Below are 18,046 nucleotides of genomic sequence, written 5' to 3'. Positions count from 1 at the left end.
ACCAGCACCATACTGCTTGGACTATGCCCGACCTCAATCATCAATTGGGTGCCGTCCACAAGCTAACGTCTGGTCACCACTCTCAAAAGGTAGCCGGACCCTGACCTTCTGATAAGCATACTAAAAAGCTTCGAGATCCATCAAAAATAAATCGTCATTCAGATAGTCTAGAGAAAACAAGCGGAAGAGTGAAAAGCGCCAGCCTAGTCCGAGTTCCCACACAGCAGTAACAACAGAAAGCATCACCCCTTCTTCAACGTACCCAGTCCCCGCCAAACCCAGCATCGCCGGTCCGGGGTCTGTCTTTTTTTTCCTACCTTGTACCTTCAACTTGTACACAATCCCACCACAAACCAAAGCGCAATTTTCGACCGGCATCAAGCTTCCAGGATCCCGTCCCCCTTCAATTGTCGACTTTTTGCTCTTGTCCGTTCTGTGTCTGCGATTCTGGCCTGCCAACTTATCCCGCCCGCCTCAATAACTGCTGCCACCCCCCCAATTCCCGTCTCTTCTCCCAAGTCTCGCCTACTTTTGGTTGACCCGGCCCCCAGCCAAACCGTCCGCCAGTACCGTACGTTGAACATCTTCCTTGTCTTTTCTTATTCTTAGTTACCCCATCTCGTAGCCCTCGTGCCCTCCCCGACGCTAGGGTTGGGTTTCTCTCGCAGTGACCATGGACGGCCAGCTCTCCCTCCTCTCGCCCACCTCGTCCTCCTCCACTTCGCATAGTCGCAAAAGACTCACAAAGAAGCAACGCCCGCCATCCGCAAATCACCGCACTAGCTCCTCTTTCAATGTCGAATCGCTCCGTATTGACGCCCAATCTCTAGACAGCAAACGGAGCGCCTCCAGCCTGCGCCAGGGCCCCAACTACAACCAAAGCCCTTCTCTGGCCAGGACCGTATCCGTCCCAGTCTCCGTCCCTTCAAACGCGCCCGCCCACACCAAAGCCAGCAACCTCTCTCTGCCACGCTCCCACACCACTCGCTCTCAATCCGCAAATCGCCCTTACAATCCGACGCAGACAATACCAACCAACCGCTTTATCCTCTCGCCGGCCTCATCGTCGCAACCCCAATCTCAATCGCCGCCTTATCCCAGCGCTGTCGCCAGCACCACCGTTACTAGCTCCAGGAACAAGGACACATCCAAGCAGTACGACCCACTAGACTCCTGCATTGGATCCTTCGATCAAAACAAATTATCCACGGATGAACTGATTGGCGCTCCATTCGACGGCAACGCCATTCTCAGTCGAATCGAGGCAACAAAATTATCCGCCGCGCCCACGCCCACGTCCACGACCACGATTGCGCACTCCAACAACATTTCTCCTCGTCGTGTCGCTCCTCCTCCTCCTCCCCCGCCTGCTCTATCGCGCTCAAACACGGACTCCAAGGCTGCGAGATCTTCAAAACCGTCAAAGTCGCCCAAATCCACCATATCAAACAAGACCATGGGCGCATCTTCATTCCGCCACTCGGCGAGTTTCTCGTCGGCTGAACAACTTCCGCCAAGCGAAAAGCCGTCCAAGTCAGAGAGCAGCTCTTCGAGTAACAAGAGACACTCCGGTGATGGTAAAGAGTCCAGGGTGCCCGGTATGCTAAGGAAGAAGTCGGGCTTCTCCGGCTTCATGAACAGCTTAGTTGGGTCTCCGAAAAAGCCATTGATTTCGGCGCCAGAGAACCCCGTTCACGTCACACATGTCGGATATGATAGCAATACTGGCCAGTTCACAGTATGTTGCCATGCGATGTCAACCAGTTTGAATGTGATGGATGGACTAACACGTTGATAGGGTTTGCCAAAAGAGTGGCAGCGTTTGATAAGCGAGAGTGGAATCACCGAGAAGGACAGAAGAGAACACCCACAAATACTGGTCGATGTCCTCACATTTTACAAGGAGACAACCGAGAAGCCACAGGAAGATCAACAGCTAGAGAAGTTCCACGATGCACGAGCGACAGATTTTCGCAGCCCGCCCGTGACCGGCACCGCTCCGCTCGTACTGCAAACAGGCGTTGGCTACGCTCATGGTCCCATGTCGCCAATGATTAGTCCACCCGCTAGTCCTAGGTTCCCCCAAGTTGGTCATGAAGGCAGCTTTGAGAACCCTCGTGCGCCGCCGCCGGTTCCCAAGGGCCCTGGCCCTCTTCCAGCAAAGGATATCAACTTGATCCCCAGCAGACCGGCACCGAAGCCACCAGCAATATCCACACGACCGCTGGTGCCGCCAGCCTCATTGCCAGCCAAGGATTCAGGAATTGGCATGCCACCGCCCGGTGATGAGGCCCCGATGCCGTACCTCCCTCCCAAGGATAATGTCCAGCATATGTACCAGGAGGAGCACAGGAGCAGGTCCAGATCGAATTCCCGAACAAACGGCGCTGCCCCGTTCTCTCCCGTGCAGGCGTCCCCACTGCATCCGATCGCCGCGGCGAACCAGACTGTGGCTTATCAGCAGCAATTGTTGCAACACCAGCAAGAACAGGCCATGGCCCAAGCCCAAGCAGCAATGAGTGGTCAACTGAGCCGAGCTGCAAGCAAGAGACAACAACCAACTCCGCCCACCTCACAACACCAACACCCCCGGCAGCCAGACATCAATGGGGCTCCTCGTATGCCACAGACTCAAGGGGCGGCTCCCCAAGCTAGCGCGAGACCCCGTCACAGACCGCGGCAAAGTAACGCGATTGATGTCGTGGCTTCCCTAAAGAGGATATGCTCCGACGGGGATCCGAGAGAGATTTATCGTGGGTTTACCAAAATTGGTCAGGGTGCCTCTGGTGGTGTGTATACTGGCCATGAAAGGGGAAGCAACAGGCTGGTGGCTATCAAGCAGATGAACCTTGAGCAACAGCCAAAGAAGGATCTCATCATCAATGAGATTTTGGTTATGAAGGAGAGCTCACACCCCAATATTGTCAACTTTATTGACAGTTACCTATGTGCTGGGGAATTGTGGGTAGTCATGGAATACATGGAGGGTGGTAGCTTGACGGATGTTGTCACGTTCAACATCATGACTGAAGGGCAGATCGCGTCAGTTTGCCGAGAAACCCTCAGGGGCCTTCAACATCTGCACTCCAAGGGTGTCATACACAGAGATATCAAGTCAGACAACATTCTCCTTAGCATGGAAGGCAATATCAAGCTCAGTAAGTTTTCCCCTTCGGGCTTTTTGGGCAGTCTCGGAAAGTTCAAACCTCTTGAGCATTTTCCTGTTCATTTTCCCTCCATCTTCAAACCCTCAACGCCCATCTGGTGCTGTGACCCGATTTTAACCCTTGTTCTTCCATCATAGCCGATTTCGGATTCTGTGCTACAATCAACGAAGCTCAAAGTAAGCGTACGACAATGGTTGGCACGCCTTATTGGATGGCGCCCGAGGTTGTGACACGTAAAGAGTACGGCCGCAAGGTGGATATCTGGTCATTGGGCATCATGGCCATCGAGATGATTGAAGGAGAGCCTCCCTACCTGACCGAGTCGCCTCTTCGAGCGCTTTGGCTCATTGCGACCAACGGCACGCCGCACATCAAGGATGAGCAGTCACTCTCACCGGTTTTCCGCGACTTCCTCTACTTTGCCCTCAAGGTGGACCCGGAGAAGAGGGCCAGCGCTCATGATCTACTAAGGGTAAGTCTTGGTTCGCCCCTGCACTTTGAATGGCCCTCTGTTTGCGGCTCTTCGCCGGCTACATTACGCTACCAGTCTCAAGGAGATGGTGATATTCCCGCCGGGCACTCGAGCTAACTCCAGTAACAGCACGATTTCATGAACAAGTGCGTCGACCTATCAACACTGGCGCCCCTAGTCCGAGCAGCAAGGGAAGCCCGAGCCCAAGAAAAGGCCCGGAAAGGGCAGTAGTGTATGATTCTTCTAGGCGTTATGTGCTGTACACGCACGCACGAGAGATATTCCCCTGGAGCGTTATTGTTTTCGCATCCCCCTTTTTGTTCTTTGCTTTTCTTTTTTTCCCCTCTTTCTGGGTTCTAAAGCAATTCTCTTCTGCAGCAGAGATTTGTGGATTAGGTGTGGTTATGAACCCGATCTCTACCTTTACGTGGCCGGGCAGGTCTTGATTTTGCATCTGCTGGAATTTCTTTCTTGGTTTGAGAGATCTGTGGGTACCCGACACATAACAAATGTACTTCGATCCTTAAACGCCAATTCTTCTAAGTATTTTTTTTTTCTTCTTTTATCACGAACGAGGGATATATTGCCCGAACGAGCGAAGCGAACCCAGAGCACCCACGTATACACACCTCTACACAGGGGAAAAAAAAACGAACCGTTGCACAGCGAGCGGAATACGAAATGCAAAGCATGCAAGCAAACAAGCCAAAATCACAGCGAAGTAGGCATAGCACAGCGAGCCGGAGGGCGACGGATGTTGTATGTTTGCTGGTTTCCTCGAAACGGCAACGGCCTTTCGATATACACAGGTAACTGAAGTCTTTTTCTTCTTTACGGGTTATTATGGAATTCGGGTTGGGAAACTGGGAATTGTCAAGAGGCGGGACATTTTCTTCTTGGTTATGGATGATATTTATGGCAATTATACAACATGGAAGAAGAATTTGAACTGCTGCACCAAGATGGATGGGGCAAGGTTTTCACTTCAAGGGCTCACAGTGTGTTTATTAGGTAAGGACGTTGTTGGCGTTTCTCACACTGGCAGGGAAAGGACGTCAGGGACAAAGTGCACGCTTGGAACGGGATGAGGGAGACATGAACGATGGCTAGGCTGGATGATACAGAAGTATTACTTGAAGTGGATGTTGAGACACTTGACCCTGATATCCGTTTCCTCTTGATGCGACATTCATGATGTGTCAGGTTGAAGAGCGTTACTTTTGACTTCTGAGGAATCCCGACAAAGGTATGCCACCAATAGAGGCTCCTCGATGTAAGCTACATCCTACAGGCCGGAAAAAGAGAAAAAAAAAAAAAAAAGAAAAGAAATTTGCCATTCAAATCAACACCGGGACTCCAGATCTCGGTCAAAGTCATCATCACCAACCACATCACAGAACTTCCCAAGTCTGCTCGTTCTCACACTTTAACCTTCCTTCTCTCCCTCCGTTCAATCCTTCTCTAAAGTTGAAAACCCCTCCAGGCCTCAGTACACCGCTTTCTTTTCGATTTTCCACTGCCATCCCGTCACGATATCACACAATATCACACAAGGCATTCAATGGCAGTGAACCCATTAGCCAGTATCAGTATACAGCACATCCACTCAATCCCCATCCATCTCTTCACAATCACCATTACTGACTCGAGATCAGTAGTAGTCTCTTGGGTAACCACATGCCCCGTGTGGTGTACGCATAGGTAGTCAAGCCCCCGTCCCCCCGGCCCCCTGGCCTCTTAGTCCCCTCCTCCTTCCGCTCTCCGTTCGACTTCTTGGGGTCGGGGCCAGGGACCACATCGTCTGGCAAGATCCACTTTGTGACGTCATGTCGATGGAGAGCATGAAAGGAGCACCTACCTATTAGTAACTCAAAGAAAAGAGCCACAGGAGCACGATTCAAAAGAAAAGTTACACCTGTGCACGTTAGTTTGGATCAAGTCCTTGATAGTGTGTCGTATTCAAGCTGTCAACCATCAAATGATGGCGGTGCTTAGCGGCTCTGATTCTCGTGGCTCGTGTATCGCGGTTGTGGGATGGGGACGGCTTCAAGCAGTAACATATCAAGTTGAATAAGCAATCATCAATGTTGATGCCAAGAATCATATCGTCTAACTCTCATCGAAAGAGACTATGCTCGATTCAATTATGTAAAAGCCCTTTCCCCGTTCACCCCCTATTTTGTTATGACTTTCTTTGAGCGTCAAAGGCAAAGCAGAGCAACTCGAGGAGACATCGCCGTAAAAAAAAAAAAAGAAAAAGAAAAAAAAAAGAGTAAATCATTCATACATGTCCCCAAACGCCATCCCGTCTTTCCTGTGTCTTTTCGTCTCGAAAATTCTCAGCAAGCCAGATCCGCTGCGCTGAAATAAAAGCGAGAAGCCCCCGTTGCCCGTCTAGTAGAGATGAAAAGAAAAGCCGCCATACCAACTGTGAAAGATCCACCAAAATCAGAAAAAGGCGTCGTCCCTTTGTCGTGAAAGCTGAAATCCGTCCGCGGCTTATGTGTGCAGGAGCTCGAAGTTCCATGCACGATCAGTCTTGGGGTGTCAAAGCCGAAAAAACAGTCCGTCTCCAGGGTATCCCCCCAAACCAAATATCCCATAGGCGACCAGCTTAGTAAAGAGTGTAGCCACCGTCAATGATGACATTGGAGCCGGTCATGAAGCTGGAAGCGTCAGACGCAAGGAAGACGCAGAGGCCGTTGAGATCGTCAACGGCACCCAAACGCTCCTGGGGAGTCAGCGACTTCCAGATCTTCTTCTGGGCGTCAAGGGCAGGGACCTTGTTCAGGGCGGTATCCATGTAACCGGGGGAAATGCAGTTAACACGGATGTTGTACTTGGCCCACTCGGCAGCAAGAGACTTGCCGAGCTGGATGACACCAGCCTTGGAGGCGTTGTAGCACGACTGTTCCTGAGGGTAGTTGACGATGGTGCCGGACATCGAAGCAACAAGGATAATAGAGCCGGGCTTGCCAGCGGCCATCATGGCGCGGCCGACGGCCTGGGACATCAGGAAAGAGCCGTTGAGGTTGATGTCAATGAGACGACGGAACATGGCAGCATCGTACTTCTCGGCAGGAATGTTCGAGTCGGCGATACCGGCCGAGTTAACCAGGACGTCGGGAGCGCCATAGAGGTCAACAACGTTCTGGACGGCAGCGTTGATGGCGCTGCCATCACGAACATCTACCTTGAAGAATGAGACGGGAAGGCCGGTCTTCTGGTGAAGCTCAGCAGCAGACTCGTCGCCGAGGTCCTGGTTGGCATCGAAAATAACAATGGCCTTGGCACCAGCCTCGGCGCAAGCGCGAGCCATGTAGTTACCGAGACCACGGGCACCACTAATAATGTGTTAGCAGTTGATCTAAAATGGTGATCCGGAGAAAAAAGAAGCTCACCCAGTAATGATAATAACCTTGCCCATGACGCTCATCTTTTGAAGAGTGCGAGGCATCTGACGATAGACCTTATCCTCCAAGGGCTGCACGTGGTCATCGGGCTCGCTCTCCGCAACCTGCTGGCGAGGCTTTACGGGAATGCTGAAGTGATCCCCAGTGTTGGAGGAGGCGGCTCCCTTTGCGTCGCCAGAGTAGATAGAGACGGGAACCTCCGTCTCCTTGACGACCTCAGACTTGAGGTTGCGAGTGGAAACCGAGAAGGCGGCGCGTTGGGCAACCGAGGCCTTCTGGGCAAAAAGAGCCGAAGGGCGGGAGAAGGTGAGGCGCGAGGCCATGCGGACGGAGCGAGTAGCGGCGGCCATTTTGATAGTGTGTGGAGTGATGACGGACAGAGAACTGGCGAAGTTTCCAGGGTTCTCGAACAAACAAACAACAGCAGGAGGACAACGCTGCGGGAGCGGAAGACGGGATGGAAGTTTGGGTATCAAAGTGAATGACCAGTGCGTGAAGGGGTCGTTTGACGAAGGGACCAGGGCTCCTCAATAGCGACAACAAAATTGTTTGATCAGGAAGCAAGAGGAGAGAGCAAGAGAGGAGGAGCTCGGAGTCTTTTAAAACGAAAAAAAAAACGTCGCCTGAAGGGCGGAGATGGATGGATAGGAGTTGTGACGGATACGTGAAGCCCAAAACACTAGGAAAACCGGAGACGGAATGAGGCAAAGTCCAGGCGGGTCTCTATGCCAGGTGGTGGTGGCCAAGGATGGATGGGTAATTCTCGTAAATATGGGTAACGGACGGGGAAGGCTGCAAGGGTTTGACAAGGGCCAGGGGACGGAAGCCAAGCAATCCCAGGAGCGGGAGAGAAGGGGAGGGGAGGGGGAGGGGAGGGGCGGAGGCGAGTCGAGATCTTCTTGTGCTAGTTTTTGCTGGTGCGTTTGGGTTGCTGCACTTGTCTATTCTCTGTCGATCGTCAGTGCGCCCAGTCACACTTGGAGATGCTGTGGTTCTATGTGGCAGCACTGCTGCTGAGCTCTTCCACTAGTTTGAACCCTTTGCGAACCTCCGAAGCCAAACGTCGGTCTGGATCCTTCTCCAATTTGCTGTGTACAACGCAACCAAGGATTTCGAACCCGAATGATGTTTGTTGTTGCGAGGACGGCTATCAAAGGGTCGGGGATCGACGGTGAACTGAATCATGCCGCAACACCGACCCACCCTCCTCAGACTCCAAGGGAAATACGTACCTAAATCAGATGGAGAATAGAGGTAGGTAATTCTTAGTTGCCGCGACTGAGAAGGAGAAACCGTCAAAGAAGAGGAAGTTGCTAAGCTAGCACTTCCACCTTTGCAGTTTCTGCACCTCATTCCACATTGCCATTCTTCAAACCAGGGGTGTAGAAACCTCTAACTCTGTTGGTACACTACACTGCACTACAAAGTACACTAAACTTACAAGCTGGTCGAGTGACAAGAACAATTTTCACTCTGATACCTTTAGGTCAACGGGCTTGACGCGGGAATGAAGCAACATGGGAGGTTGGACGAATGGAGCCCACAGACGGCTACATAGACATAACATATACATAAGTACCTACTGTGTAATTTGTGCCGGAGCGGATGGAATTGAATTGCTCTAGAGACTAACTACCTCAGGTCCGTAGGCGATAAGCTTCTATGCCGTTTCTTCTCTATTTGCATCGAGTACAAGTAGTCTTGAAGAAGTGCCTGGGATACCAAAACACTGTGACGGGAGGACACGTTGCTGGCTAGCGGTGAGACAACTCCCAGGCAAAAGCTCAACGGAAGCTGGTGGAAGCCTCCTAGGATCGGGGGGATCCGAAAATTAGGATCGTACGCAACAGGTCACAAGACTATCACAGTTTTTACCGAAGAATGCCTGATTGTGCAGCGTGCCTGGAAACCCAAGACCTTCTCGATAGCGCGCTGATTGTGGTGCCGCGGGTGTCCCATCTCGTTGGGATCTTTTGCTTTTTTTGGAGAATTGGAGTTCAGTTTGGTCTTAGCGATGACCGGGAGTGAGCCGGAGGAACAAGAGTGGGGGAGGGGTACGAAACTGTGGGGTTGAACGGGTCCCTCTTGACCGTCGTGCAAGGCTGGCACTCTAGTGTACATATTGTGTAACTAGTGTATACACTAAACACGTACATTACCTACTGCGTAGTAGGTAGTACCTTACTCATCTGGGTTAGAAGAAGCGCCTCCTGCCTCCAGGCCTTGCCTAGGGTTTGGCGGGGTCAGTTTGCGAAATCCCCCAGCGTAGTGGTACCGTACACACTTGATACACACATAAAAGCGTCGCGTACAGTTTTTGCGAGTGGCAAGGAAGAACCTTAATTCTCTCGGTGTCCCTGATAGGTGCTTAGCACGTGACGTGAGCTTGGTCTCACTTTCGGTACTTTGGTCCGTTGGCTAATTTGGCGTGCACCCGAAGTCCTAACTCTTTTTCGCGAATTGACCTGATAGTAGAAGGCGAAGCCTGGGTTGCGAGGCGTTTCTAGCCTAGACGAGTAGCATTTTTAGCCCCAATCCATGTACTATATGAATCTTCAAATTCTGTTTCGACCGATTGCTACAGTGTACACTATCCAAGGGGCATGTCTAAGTACGCTTCAACCCATCAACTCGTTCATTTCCTTCTCTAACCGACACGACTGCCCTCATGAATGGAAACATGGGTATTTGATTAGGCTAATTGGTCGCGAATACCGACGGGTCCACGCCCAAAAACACTAAACAAGAAATGATGGCGCTGTGCGGATGAGCAGGTGAGGTTAGGTTCCCTAGCACTCCTAGGTCTCAACAATCGAGCGATGGCCTCACTTCTCCACGGTGGTCCAGTGATCTAACCCGAAACGGTAACACTCATGAGATCCTGATTCTCATCCACTCCGCTGTGGCACTTGTATAGTCGCCTGAGAAGTGGAAATGGGAGATTTTACCGCTCTTCACTACTCCTACACTAGACCAATTTTGATGCCGGTTTCCGGTCAGGGTAACTTGGTCTTGATGCCTTGTAGGTGACTTTATTGTCCGAGATAGCTTTGTTATGATGCTGTTGTCCATATGATAACAACATAATAGGTCGTTAGCTACAGCTTATCGAGTGGTCGACTACTCGCAGCTTCTTTATTTGATGATGAAAAACAATGATGGAAGGCTGCCCAAGTTTTGACTGTTCGGTGCACTTTCAGAGGTCGCTTTTACGGCCGGGGTCTAGAAACCCGACGACTGCGAGCCCCCATCCCGCCGCCCATAATTCTCGAGCTCCAAATCTGTCGAGCTTGCAGGCGCGCAACTAACGGAAGATTTTAGGGTGCTCGGGGGGTTACATACCTAGTCTACGTTCCCTGTCAGGGTTGCTCTGTATGTACTTCTGGCCAAAGTACCTACGTACCGACGTGGGGGACAAGGGGGGGGGGGTTAGAAATAGGAACATTAGTCAGAGTGGGGGTGCACTTTTCGACATCGGGATTCCATCCACCGAGTTATGGCGCCTCTGCTGGCTTCAGGTTTTACACCACATCCGTCCACTGTTGGCATACTAGGTATCAGGCTCATATCTTCCTCTGCCCAAACCCCACATTCCCTTGCTACCACAAGCAACAATACAGGTAGCTCAATCGCATGGAATTAGATATCCGAAGGGGCCTTTTCTTCTCTTGTTTTCTTCTTCTCTTTTTTTTTTTTTTTTTTTTTTGGCAGAAATACAAATCCCTAGTCCGATAACCCTTTGGCCGCGGCATGGAGACTAGGGCTCACCGCTATCATGAACCGGGCATCGTTGGGATTTGCATAAACCCGGCCACGTACCTTACAGTAATAACAGTGCCTTCCAATGGAGTTGCAAGTTGTTCATGCCAGCAACGCAAGATGTACCTTCCACGCACAATTAAGCAAGCCAGGTCCCGATTGCAATCCGCAGTTGGGCGTTAGATCGTTTCGAAAGGACGCCTCGCTGGGTCACCAAATTTGCAGTCATTCGCCAAACAGAACCTTCAACTAAGTTACGTCTCGGGTTTCTCACCAGGGGCAGCAGTCCCAGCCATCGACAACTGTCATCCATGCCCCCGCTTTTCGAGCAGTTTCTATTCCACTAGTATCAAGCACTTTCCCACCTCGTCGTCTTACGCAATTGCGGCACAGCTGTCGAGTCTAGAATACGCAAGCCAGGCAGCGCCATGAGTCTTGACTGCTACGGAATGTCGTCGCCCAAGCCTGATGATAGTCAATTTCTCTGATCCTGTGGGCTATTGCTGATGTCAAAAGTGGCCAACCAGCAGCGGCCGGATCAATGCCGGAATACCGAAGTAGACGTCACAAAAGTCAAAAGCCGGATACCACCCTTACCTACACACCTCTCCCTCTCTACAGTACACTACAGTAGAAACCCCTGCTTCTGCAACTAATTCCGTCAGTCCGAGAACCTGCAAAAGAGAGGGCGTTCTGCAAAAGCCAGGATTTATACTGGACTTTTGTGTGGTGTATACCTATGTTTGACCGTGTTCGGCTATCATCTTCAAAACCCCTGGATATCACTACGCCATGCATACTAGTGTATGTGGGTAACGGGACCAGTTTCAGACGCAAAACGGGAGAAGAACTTGCTGGTCATGTGCCACAAGCGACGGCATCGATTGACGTTGAGGCGAAGTCGAAAAAGTTCCCGCTGGACGGCACCACTAGTCAAAACCAGTATCATGCCACTGGGACCAAGACTACTGCGTCGATGTGTACACACCGGGCACGCCGAATATGTATCAGAAGGGAGCATATCTAGTCGAAACTCAAAGAGCCAAGCTTGGGCGGTTGCATCTTATGACGGTCTGATTCGTTGATGAACGCATGCCCCTATCCTCGTTCTTGCGGTCCGGAGCAAATCCGCACTCTCCTATTTCCAGCAGAAAGATGCGCCGCCTTGTCGATCGGAAAATTCACAGCCATCATCATGTCAGGTACCACACCGGGTTCCTTCCATCATTCAAGGCCAATGACGCGGCTGGCATTCGTTGCGGTCAGTGGCAGATTGACCGGATGCTTTACGTGCATGGCCTTCCCTCGATACTTGAGTTGGCAGAAGTTTCGAGTGTACCTACACTATGGAATCCGTGTTCAAACTTTCAACTTGCAGACCCAAGGAAGTCGAGACCACTCCGCAGTGCGACCAACTTGCATCCTTCCGCACTTGGGTATGACATGTCCTACCGCAATTCGAGCAAGCACAAGCCCGAATGCTTGGAGGAGTGCCGCATAGGGCGGTTGGTGTTTTCATCGGTAACCTTGATGAAGGCATTCCGAGATAAAGATGAGCCTAGACAAGCTTGACATTGTAACAGCGATATCATTGTCGTTGACTCGTTCGGAATTGTTGCCTGATTGTCGACGCCCGACCAGTTAATGGCTTCGCTCCATCCAAGTGGTTTCTGTTCTCATCGGAGTTGCATAGCTGGATTCCTCCATTCAGATTGTTGTTGTTGACCTTGCAGCTTCGAAGATTATTTGTGCTTTTCCGCTGTACTGAATCGGAAGATATCGCATGTCGTCGTTTTGTTTTCAGCCGCATCGTCGCCACAGCGTTTGAGAATGTCGTGCAGTCCATCGTCGGTCCCAACCAGTCGGGAAACCGGGGAGGATGGTTGAAAAGATCGTGAAACATAGCACGCAGTGCTTCTTTACCGCCAATGCCATGCGCCCCCAACACTTCACGATAGCTTCAAACGGTACTCGCCACTTGTTGGACGCCTGGGAGGAGCCGCCCAGTCCATCCTAACGGCCCTGCCACCGCACGGCGCGCTCGGGCCACCCCCTTACAAGTTGCCCTTCCTCGCTTCACGATGCTTGGCACAAATTGGATGGTATAGTTCACGATCCTGGTTGTCTGTCGGTCCCGCGCTTGCATGATGGGCATATGGTGCGGGAGCGGCGATCACAAATCGCGCCGTTTGGTGGCAGCCAGCAGTACTGGCATGGCTCGGCTCGTCTTGTGTCGTGTCGTTTCGCCTTTCCGGGTCAGGCTGGTATCAGGGGAGGGGAGGGGGTCCAAACACGTCAAAAGGTAAGTTCCGGCCCGATTCGGGGTTCACGATGATTTTTCTGTGGGTTAGGTGCCATTTCCCAATCGCGTCACGCGAAACCTGTCCACTTCTCCCGCTCCTCCCCTCCACTCACACGGACCTTGCACGGAGTTCACGATGATTTGCTGCTACCCCCGGACCCTGAAAAGAGGCGAAATGGCTGCTTTCATTTGGCTAGTCGCGCCGCCCCGAGATCCGCGACCCGAATACCCAGCCCTACCAGCGCTCAGCAAACGTGGGTCCTAAAAAAAGAGGAAGATCGTGAAGTGGGTTTTGGCGCACACAGCCTAGAACGATGGTGTTGCACCTTGCCGTAGGGCTGAGGGGCCCGCCCGCCGCAAACATAGTGTACAACGAAAACGGTGAGCGGTGAACCGGTGAATAATGCTTGGTTGGCATTGTCATCGCTATTTCGGCTTGTTACTTTCACGACAAAAAGGTCGTCAAAAACAGTAGCTCTTTAGGGACTTGGTTTTTTCATTCGATGCTTCAATTGCTCATTCCTCTACTCTCATTCGCTACTGATCTCTGCGTATTCAACTGATCCAATTCCTCTCTCACCCACCGAGCGCAAGTGTTGTAGGACTAAGGTACAATGCTGATAAGTTATATCATACAGAGATGTACATGTATCCGCTTTAGTGAAGTTTGCTGCCCTCTGGGTTTTTTTTTTTTTTTTTTTTTTTTTCTCTCTCCTTCTTCTTCTTTGTCTTTGTTTTCATAGGTTGAGCTCAAGGTGTTATTGATGCCCAGCAACATTGCGCATCGATCCCTACCTCGACACCCATTTTCAACCTCACCCCCTCACCTTGCGCCAATCCATGTCGTCAACTCATTCTGGACAGCTTTTTTGCGCAGATGATGACAGCTTGAAAACATTGATCAAATCTTCCCAGCATAGCATCCTGGTGACATATCTCATCCACATCATTACTAGTCAACCGAACATATTGTCTTGGATGGGTATCTTCTTGGTCGTCCTGGTCGCCTTCAACCACTCGTTAATTCGTGTCGGTAGCGTAAAACCTCTCATTCATGATAATTCTTGAATTGGCGCCGCTGGGTCGCCGAGACTTGAAAAAAATGGAGCCCTGAATGCAAAGAGAGCAATGAACCTCATAGCGCAGCGCAGCTGGTAGTCAGGACTTTCAACTCCCCTTCTAGGCTTTCTTCTCTGATGCCACTATCATGGTCTTTTGTCTCATTCACCAATTAATGACCAAGGCATTCCAACAACCAAAATAGCCATGAAATCTGGCATGTAGAATGAATAGCTAAAACAATGCACATCACTGCTACTGTCTTTGTCTCACTGTCCATCAACGAAAAAGTAACAGAGATCTATCTGGCACCAACCGACAAGAAAGTATCGGCCAGACCAAGTCCACGGGAGGCATAGCAAGGCCTACTCAACAGGCTCCAGCAGCTTAAACAAGCTGGTAATGTATGGCGCCAACAGCCTATTGTCGCAAAATACCTCCCAGAGCCTCGGCATCACAGGCCGGAACAGCCTTTCGTTCCACCCCGCATCCGACGACACCACCAGTCCAGGGTATGATGATGATGATGTCGATACCAACGCCGACGCTCCCTCCTCCTCCTCCTTGCCCTCACTATCATCACCGCCATCATCCTCACCAGCGGTACGCAACCGCTTGCGACTCTGTTTCCTCAACCGCTCCTCAGCGTCGGTCTTAACGACGTTCCTGGCGATATTCCTCAGAATCAGCACCGCGCTAAGCGGGATCCCCGCCGCCTGCGGCGGCATGTTCGGGTTCCTCTCGTCCCGCACGCTGGCCGTCTCCTCAAACGTCAGCGAAATAGTGCCGGCTGGCTTGATCACCCTCGTCCTAGATCTCTTCGGTGAAGACGCCACCTGCACAGGACCGCCGCCGGGGGTGGTCATGCCACCAGCACCACCACCGGGGAAAGGCTCTATTGCGCCGCCAGCCGCAGGGGTAGGGGGAGGTTGCAGGGTGGGGTATAAGGCGTTGTGGCGAGCCTCTTCGGCCTTGAGGTGGGTCTTGATGTGCATCATAAGCTGCATCAGCTTGAGCTTGGTCGGGACCGGGTACCTGCGACAGCTGTCCCAGTGGCAGGAGTAAGTGCCTTCTTTGTTGGAGAATTTGTTATCGGTGCCGGGGGCTTCGCCGAGATGGTGTGTGAGGATGTGGTTCCACATCGATTCGGTGGTAAGGTGCCAGGCACCGCACACAACCTGTTGCTGCTGTTGTTGTTGTTGCTGCTGCTGCTGCTCGTCGCTGGTGGGCTGTCGTGTCCATTGACAGCCCAGGTAGCCACGGTTTTCGGGACTAATGGGGAAAGCACGAGGTCTGATTCCCCTAATAATGAAGCGGCTCTGAACCTCCCCAGTAGGTCCCTGTTCACGGAATACTTGCGCACCAGCGGTATGATACACAGAGCTAATATTTCTGATGAATTCGGCTGCGTTGATCATGCTTCGTCCGGTACGTTTTAGCGGCTCGAGGAATGCTGCGTTATAGGCCTGCCAGATCGCGATCTGTGTCACCTGTGCATCAGGATCTTCCTCGAATGTGCATCGCACCCACTGGTGTGTGCGCTCCGGTTCTTCCATAGCCAACAGCCGCTCGAGAAGATCGGGAGGAATAGACACGACCTGCTCGGAAGGCGCGTCGTACACAATCCGAGCCTCGCTTACAACAATATCCTTGTGGTGGCGCTTGGCCCCGTGAGACAATAGCCGGACGAGATGGGTGACTAGGTGCTCCACGTTGGTACCCTTAATCAAGGTATCCAAGTTAGGGACAACAGCAGTATACTGGTACAGGAAGTCAAGGCAGGCATCAACCAGCTCGTCGTCGTTGAGTAGAAGCCAGTCCATAAGGTTCTGTAAGACAGAGACCGGGACATTATGAAGCTTGTTGGTTTCCGTGGCGTGGTTCATTGAGATACGCCCAATAGCTCGCAAAGCGGTGAGAATTGTGCCACGGTCGTTAGACTTGAGCTGGCCAAGCAGGGTTTGATACAAGGGATCGTCTGATTCCAGCACCAAGTTGGGTGTAATTTGTTCGGCAATGTCCAGCGCAAAATGCTTGAGCTCCACGGTGAGATCCATGTCCGGAAGGTGAAGAAGGATGCAGAGTAAATCCTTTATCGGTGGGTAATCCGCCATGAACCAGGCGTTATCCGGCAGCATCACCATGTTCCGAATGGTAAGAACGGCCTCGGTAACAAGTGTCATGTGGTCGGTAAACTCTGAAGGCTGAAAGTTGTCTTGGACATCTTTCCGCTTGAGCTCCGCAATGCGTTCTAGGATATCCGAGGTACCGTTAATACCGTCGAGCTCGCCGATGTCGCCGTCGTCGACATCAGGGTCATTCGATATGACCCATTCGATGTTGTAGAATAAGCTGCCTACGCCCAGAGCAAACTCGGTCAACCCTTCGGCCAGTCCACTAAATTGAGCAAACTTGTACTTATCACCACGCTCAAATGAAATCTTGACAAGATGGTTGAGTCCAAAGGCCTGCTCCGCACGGATACCGGATCGGAGAGCTAGGAGACAGCGCTCATAAATATTCGGGCCATCGAGGCTACCTACGTCTGGTGAGCATATGGGGCCAAGGGAGCGGTCGCGACAAGACTTACCTGGTGGAAGGGCAGCGCGTACCAGTGCCGAAGTACTGAGAGCACCGGGAGCGCCAGATGGGCCAGGTTGCCTTAAAAGGCGCCGCCTCTTGTTGAATAACTCGGGATTGCTCGTGGGCGTGTCGACGATGCGCAGCTGCATCGGCTGCAGCGGCGCAGGTTGGTAACTCTGCACCAGGTGGTGACTGTGGTCTGGACCTGGGTTGTACATAACTGACGCGCTTCCTCGGTTTTGATGGGCGTGAGGCGGGCCGTGAGAGGGTATGGGGGTACTGGAGTGAGATTGCGAATGCGACGGGGGTTGTTGGTTGTTTTGTGGATTGGAGTTGGAAGAAGGATTGGCTGCGGATTGTTGTTGCGCAGAACCGGCATGTCGTGTTTGCCGCGTCGAGTTTGTGTCCGGATGGAAAATCACCCTCGGGGCAGGCGCTTCTCTGAGACCCCGGGACGCGCGAGCTGAGTTGGGAGTGTCAACAGTACTCCGCTCCCTACTCGGAGTGCCGTCGTCGCCTGAATCTTCCTTATCACCTTTCAAACTCCTTGCGGTAAAGTTTTCAAGGGTTCTAGTTAGGAGTGATCCTCCTTTGGCAGTAGTAAACTCAAGAATCTCGGGTGGAGGTGGTTCCTTATTGTGGACCGTCTTGATCTCGTAGGCGGCCAAGTTCTTGTAGAATATTTGTTTCAAAGTATAAGCATCGGCAGGCGCATTGTGCCTCATGAGACCAAGACCCTCGCACATTTTCCGCCACATGAGCTTCTCGTCCGAGACCTTATCGTATCCGCCGTGATCGACAATGTGCTTGAAGAGCTTGAGCAGGTCGACTGTCAGGTTGCCCATCTTGGGTTCAGGGTCGAAGTTGGTCCCGCGCTTCTCGTGGAAGACACGCAGATCTTCGATGAACTTTTCATATTCGGGCGTACGGTCGACAGTATGCTCGGGCATGGGTTGGGGTTTCGGAGGAGCCATTCTGGAGGATCGAGCCGCAGTACGGCTCCCACTGAGGGCTTCAAGGGAGAGCCAGGAAGGCTTCGATTGCGATGGCGATTGCGATTGTTGGGATGAGCGCCAATTGGAAACTGTTTCATTCGGGTGGAATGTAACGTAATGATGTCGGGGTATTGGATTTCGTAGCTGTAATGCACGTGTCGGTGTCTCGATATGTTGGAGTAGAACTCGAAAATATGAAACTGTCGCGATGGTCCAGGGAATGCGACGCGAGGCTGGTCTGCCACTTGGTTGCGAACTTTCCACTTTCTGAAATCGCGGGAGGGATTGACGGCATG

At 51.9% G+C, this 18,046-nt stretch overlaps 3 protein-coding genes across 3 annotated transcripts; 1 reads left to right on the top strand and 2 right to left on the bottom strand.

The window, feature by feature from the left end:
* Positions 1-526: 526 nt before the first annotated feature.
* B0T23DRAFT_140213 (uncharacterized protein) lies at positions 527-3,880 on the top strand. The gene is made up of 4 exons (XM_062832341.1): positions 527-1,738; positions 1,799-3,158; positions 3,305-3,639; positions 3,769-3,880. Exons 1-4 carry the CDS (start codon positions 674-676, stop codon positions 3,868-3,870), a joined length of 2,862 nt encoding a protein of 953 aa, XP_062692820.1. The 5' UTR covers positions 527-673; the 3' UTR covers positions 3,871-3,880.
* Positions 3,881-6,253: 2,373 nt separating this feature from the next.
* B0T23DRAFT_404443 (uncharacterized protein) lies at positions 6,254-7,402 on the bottom strand (the record flags this gene model as incomplete). Its single annotated transcript, XM_062838903.1, has 2 exons — positions 6,254-6,983; positions 7,041-7,402. 2 exons carry the CDS (start codon positions 7,400-7,402, stop codon positions 6,254-6,256), a joined length of 1,092 nt encoding a protein of 363 aa, XP_062692819.1.
* Positions 7,403-14,537: 7,135 nt separating this feature from the next.
* B0T23DRAFT_395731 (uncharacterized protein) lies at positions 14,538-17,729 on the bottom strand (the record flags this gene model as incomplete). Its single annotated transcript, XM_062838203.1, has 2 exons — positions 14,538-16,711; positions 16,763-17,729. 2 exons carry the CDS (start codon positions 17,727-17,729, stop codon positions 14,538-14,540), a joined length of 3,141 nt encoding a protein of 1,046 aa, XP_062692818.1.
* Positions 17,730-18,046: the final 317 nt, after the last annotated feature.

Source organism: Neurospora hispaniola (genome assembly GCF_033458365.1).
Source record: "Neurospora hispaniola strain FGSC 10403 chromosome Unknown B0T23scaffold_4, whole genome shotgun sequence".
In the NCBI taxonomy this organism is placed as follows: domain Eukaryota; kingdom Fungi; phylum Ascomycota; class Sordariomycetes; order Sordariales; family Sordariaceae; genus Neurospora; species Neurospora hispaniola.
The sequence above is the reverse complement of the archived record's forward strand: the minus strand, read 5'-3'. Positions and strand labels throughout refer to the sequence as shown.

Excerpts from the sequence above, each read along its gene's own strand:
- B0T23DRAFT_140213 (XM_062832341.1), top strand. The coding sequence starts at position 674 with ATGGACGGCCAGCTCTCCCTCCTCTCGCCCACCTCGTCCTCCTCCACT. Across the intron at positions 1,739-1,798 it reads GCAATACTGGCCAGTTCACA|GGTTTGCCAAAAGAGTGGCA; the intron begins GTATGTTGCCAT and ends ACACGTTGATAG. Across the intron at positions 3,159-3,304 it reads GGAAGGCAATATCAAGCTCA|CCGATTTCGGATTCTGTGCT; the intron begins GTAAGTTTTCCC and ends CTTCCATCATAG.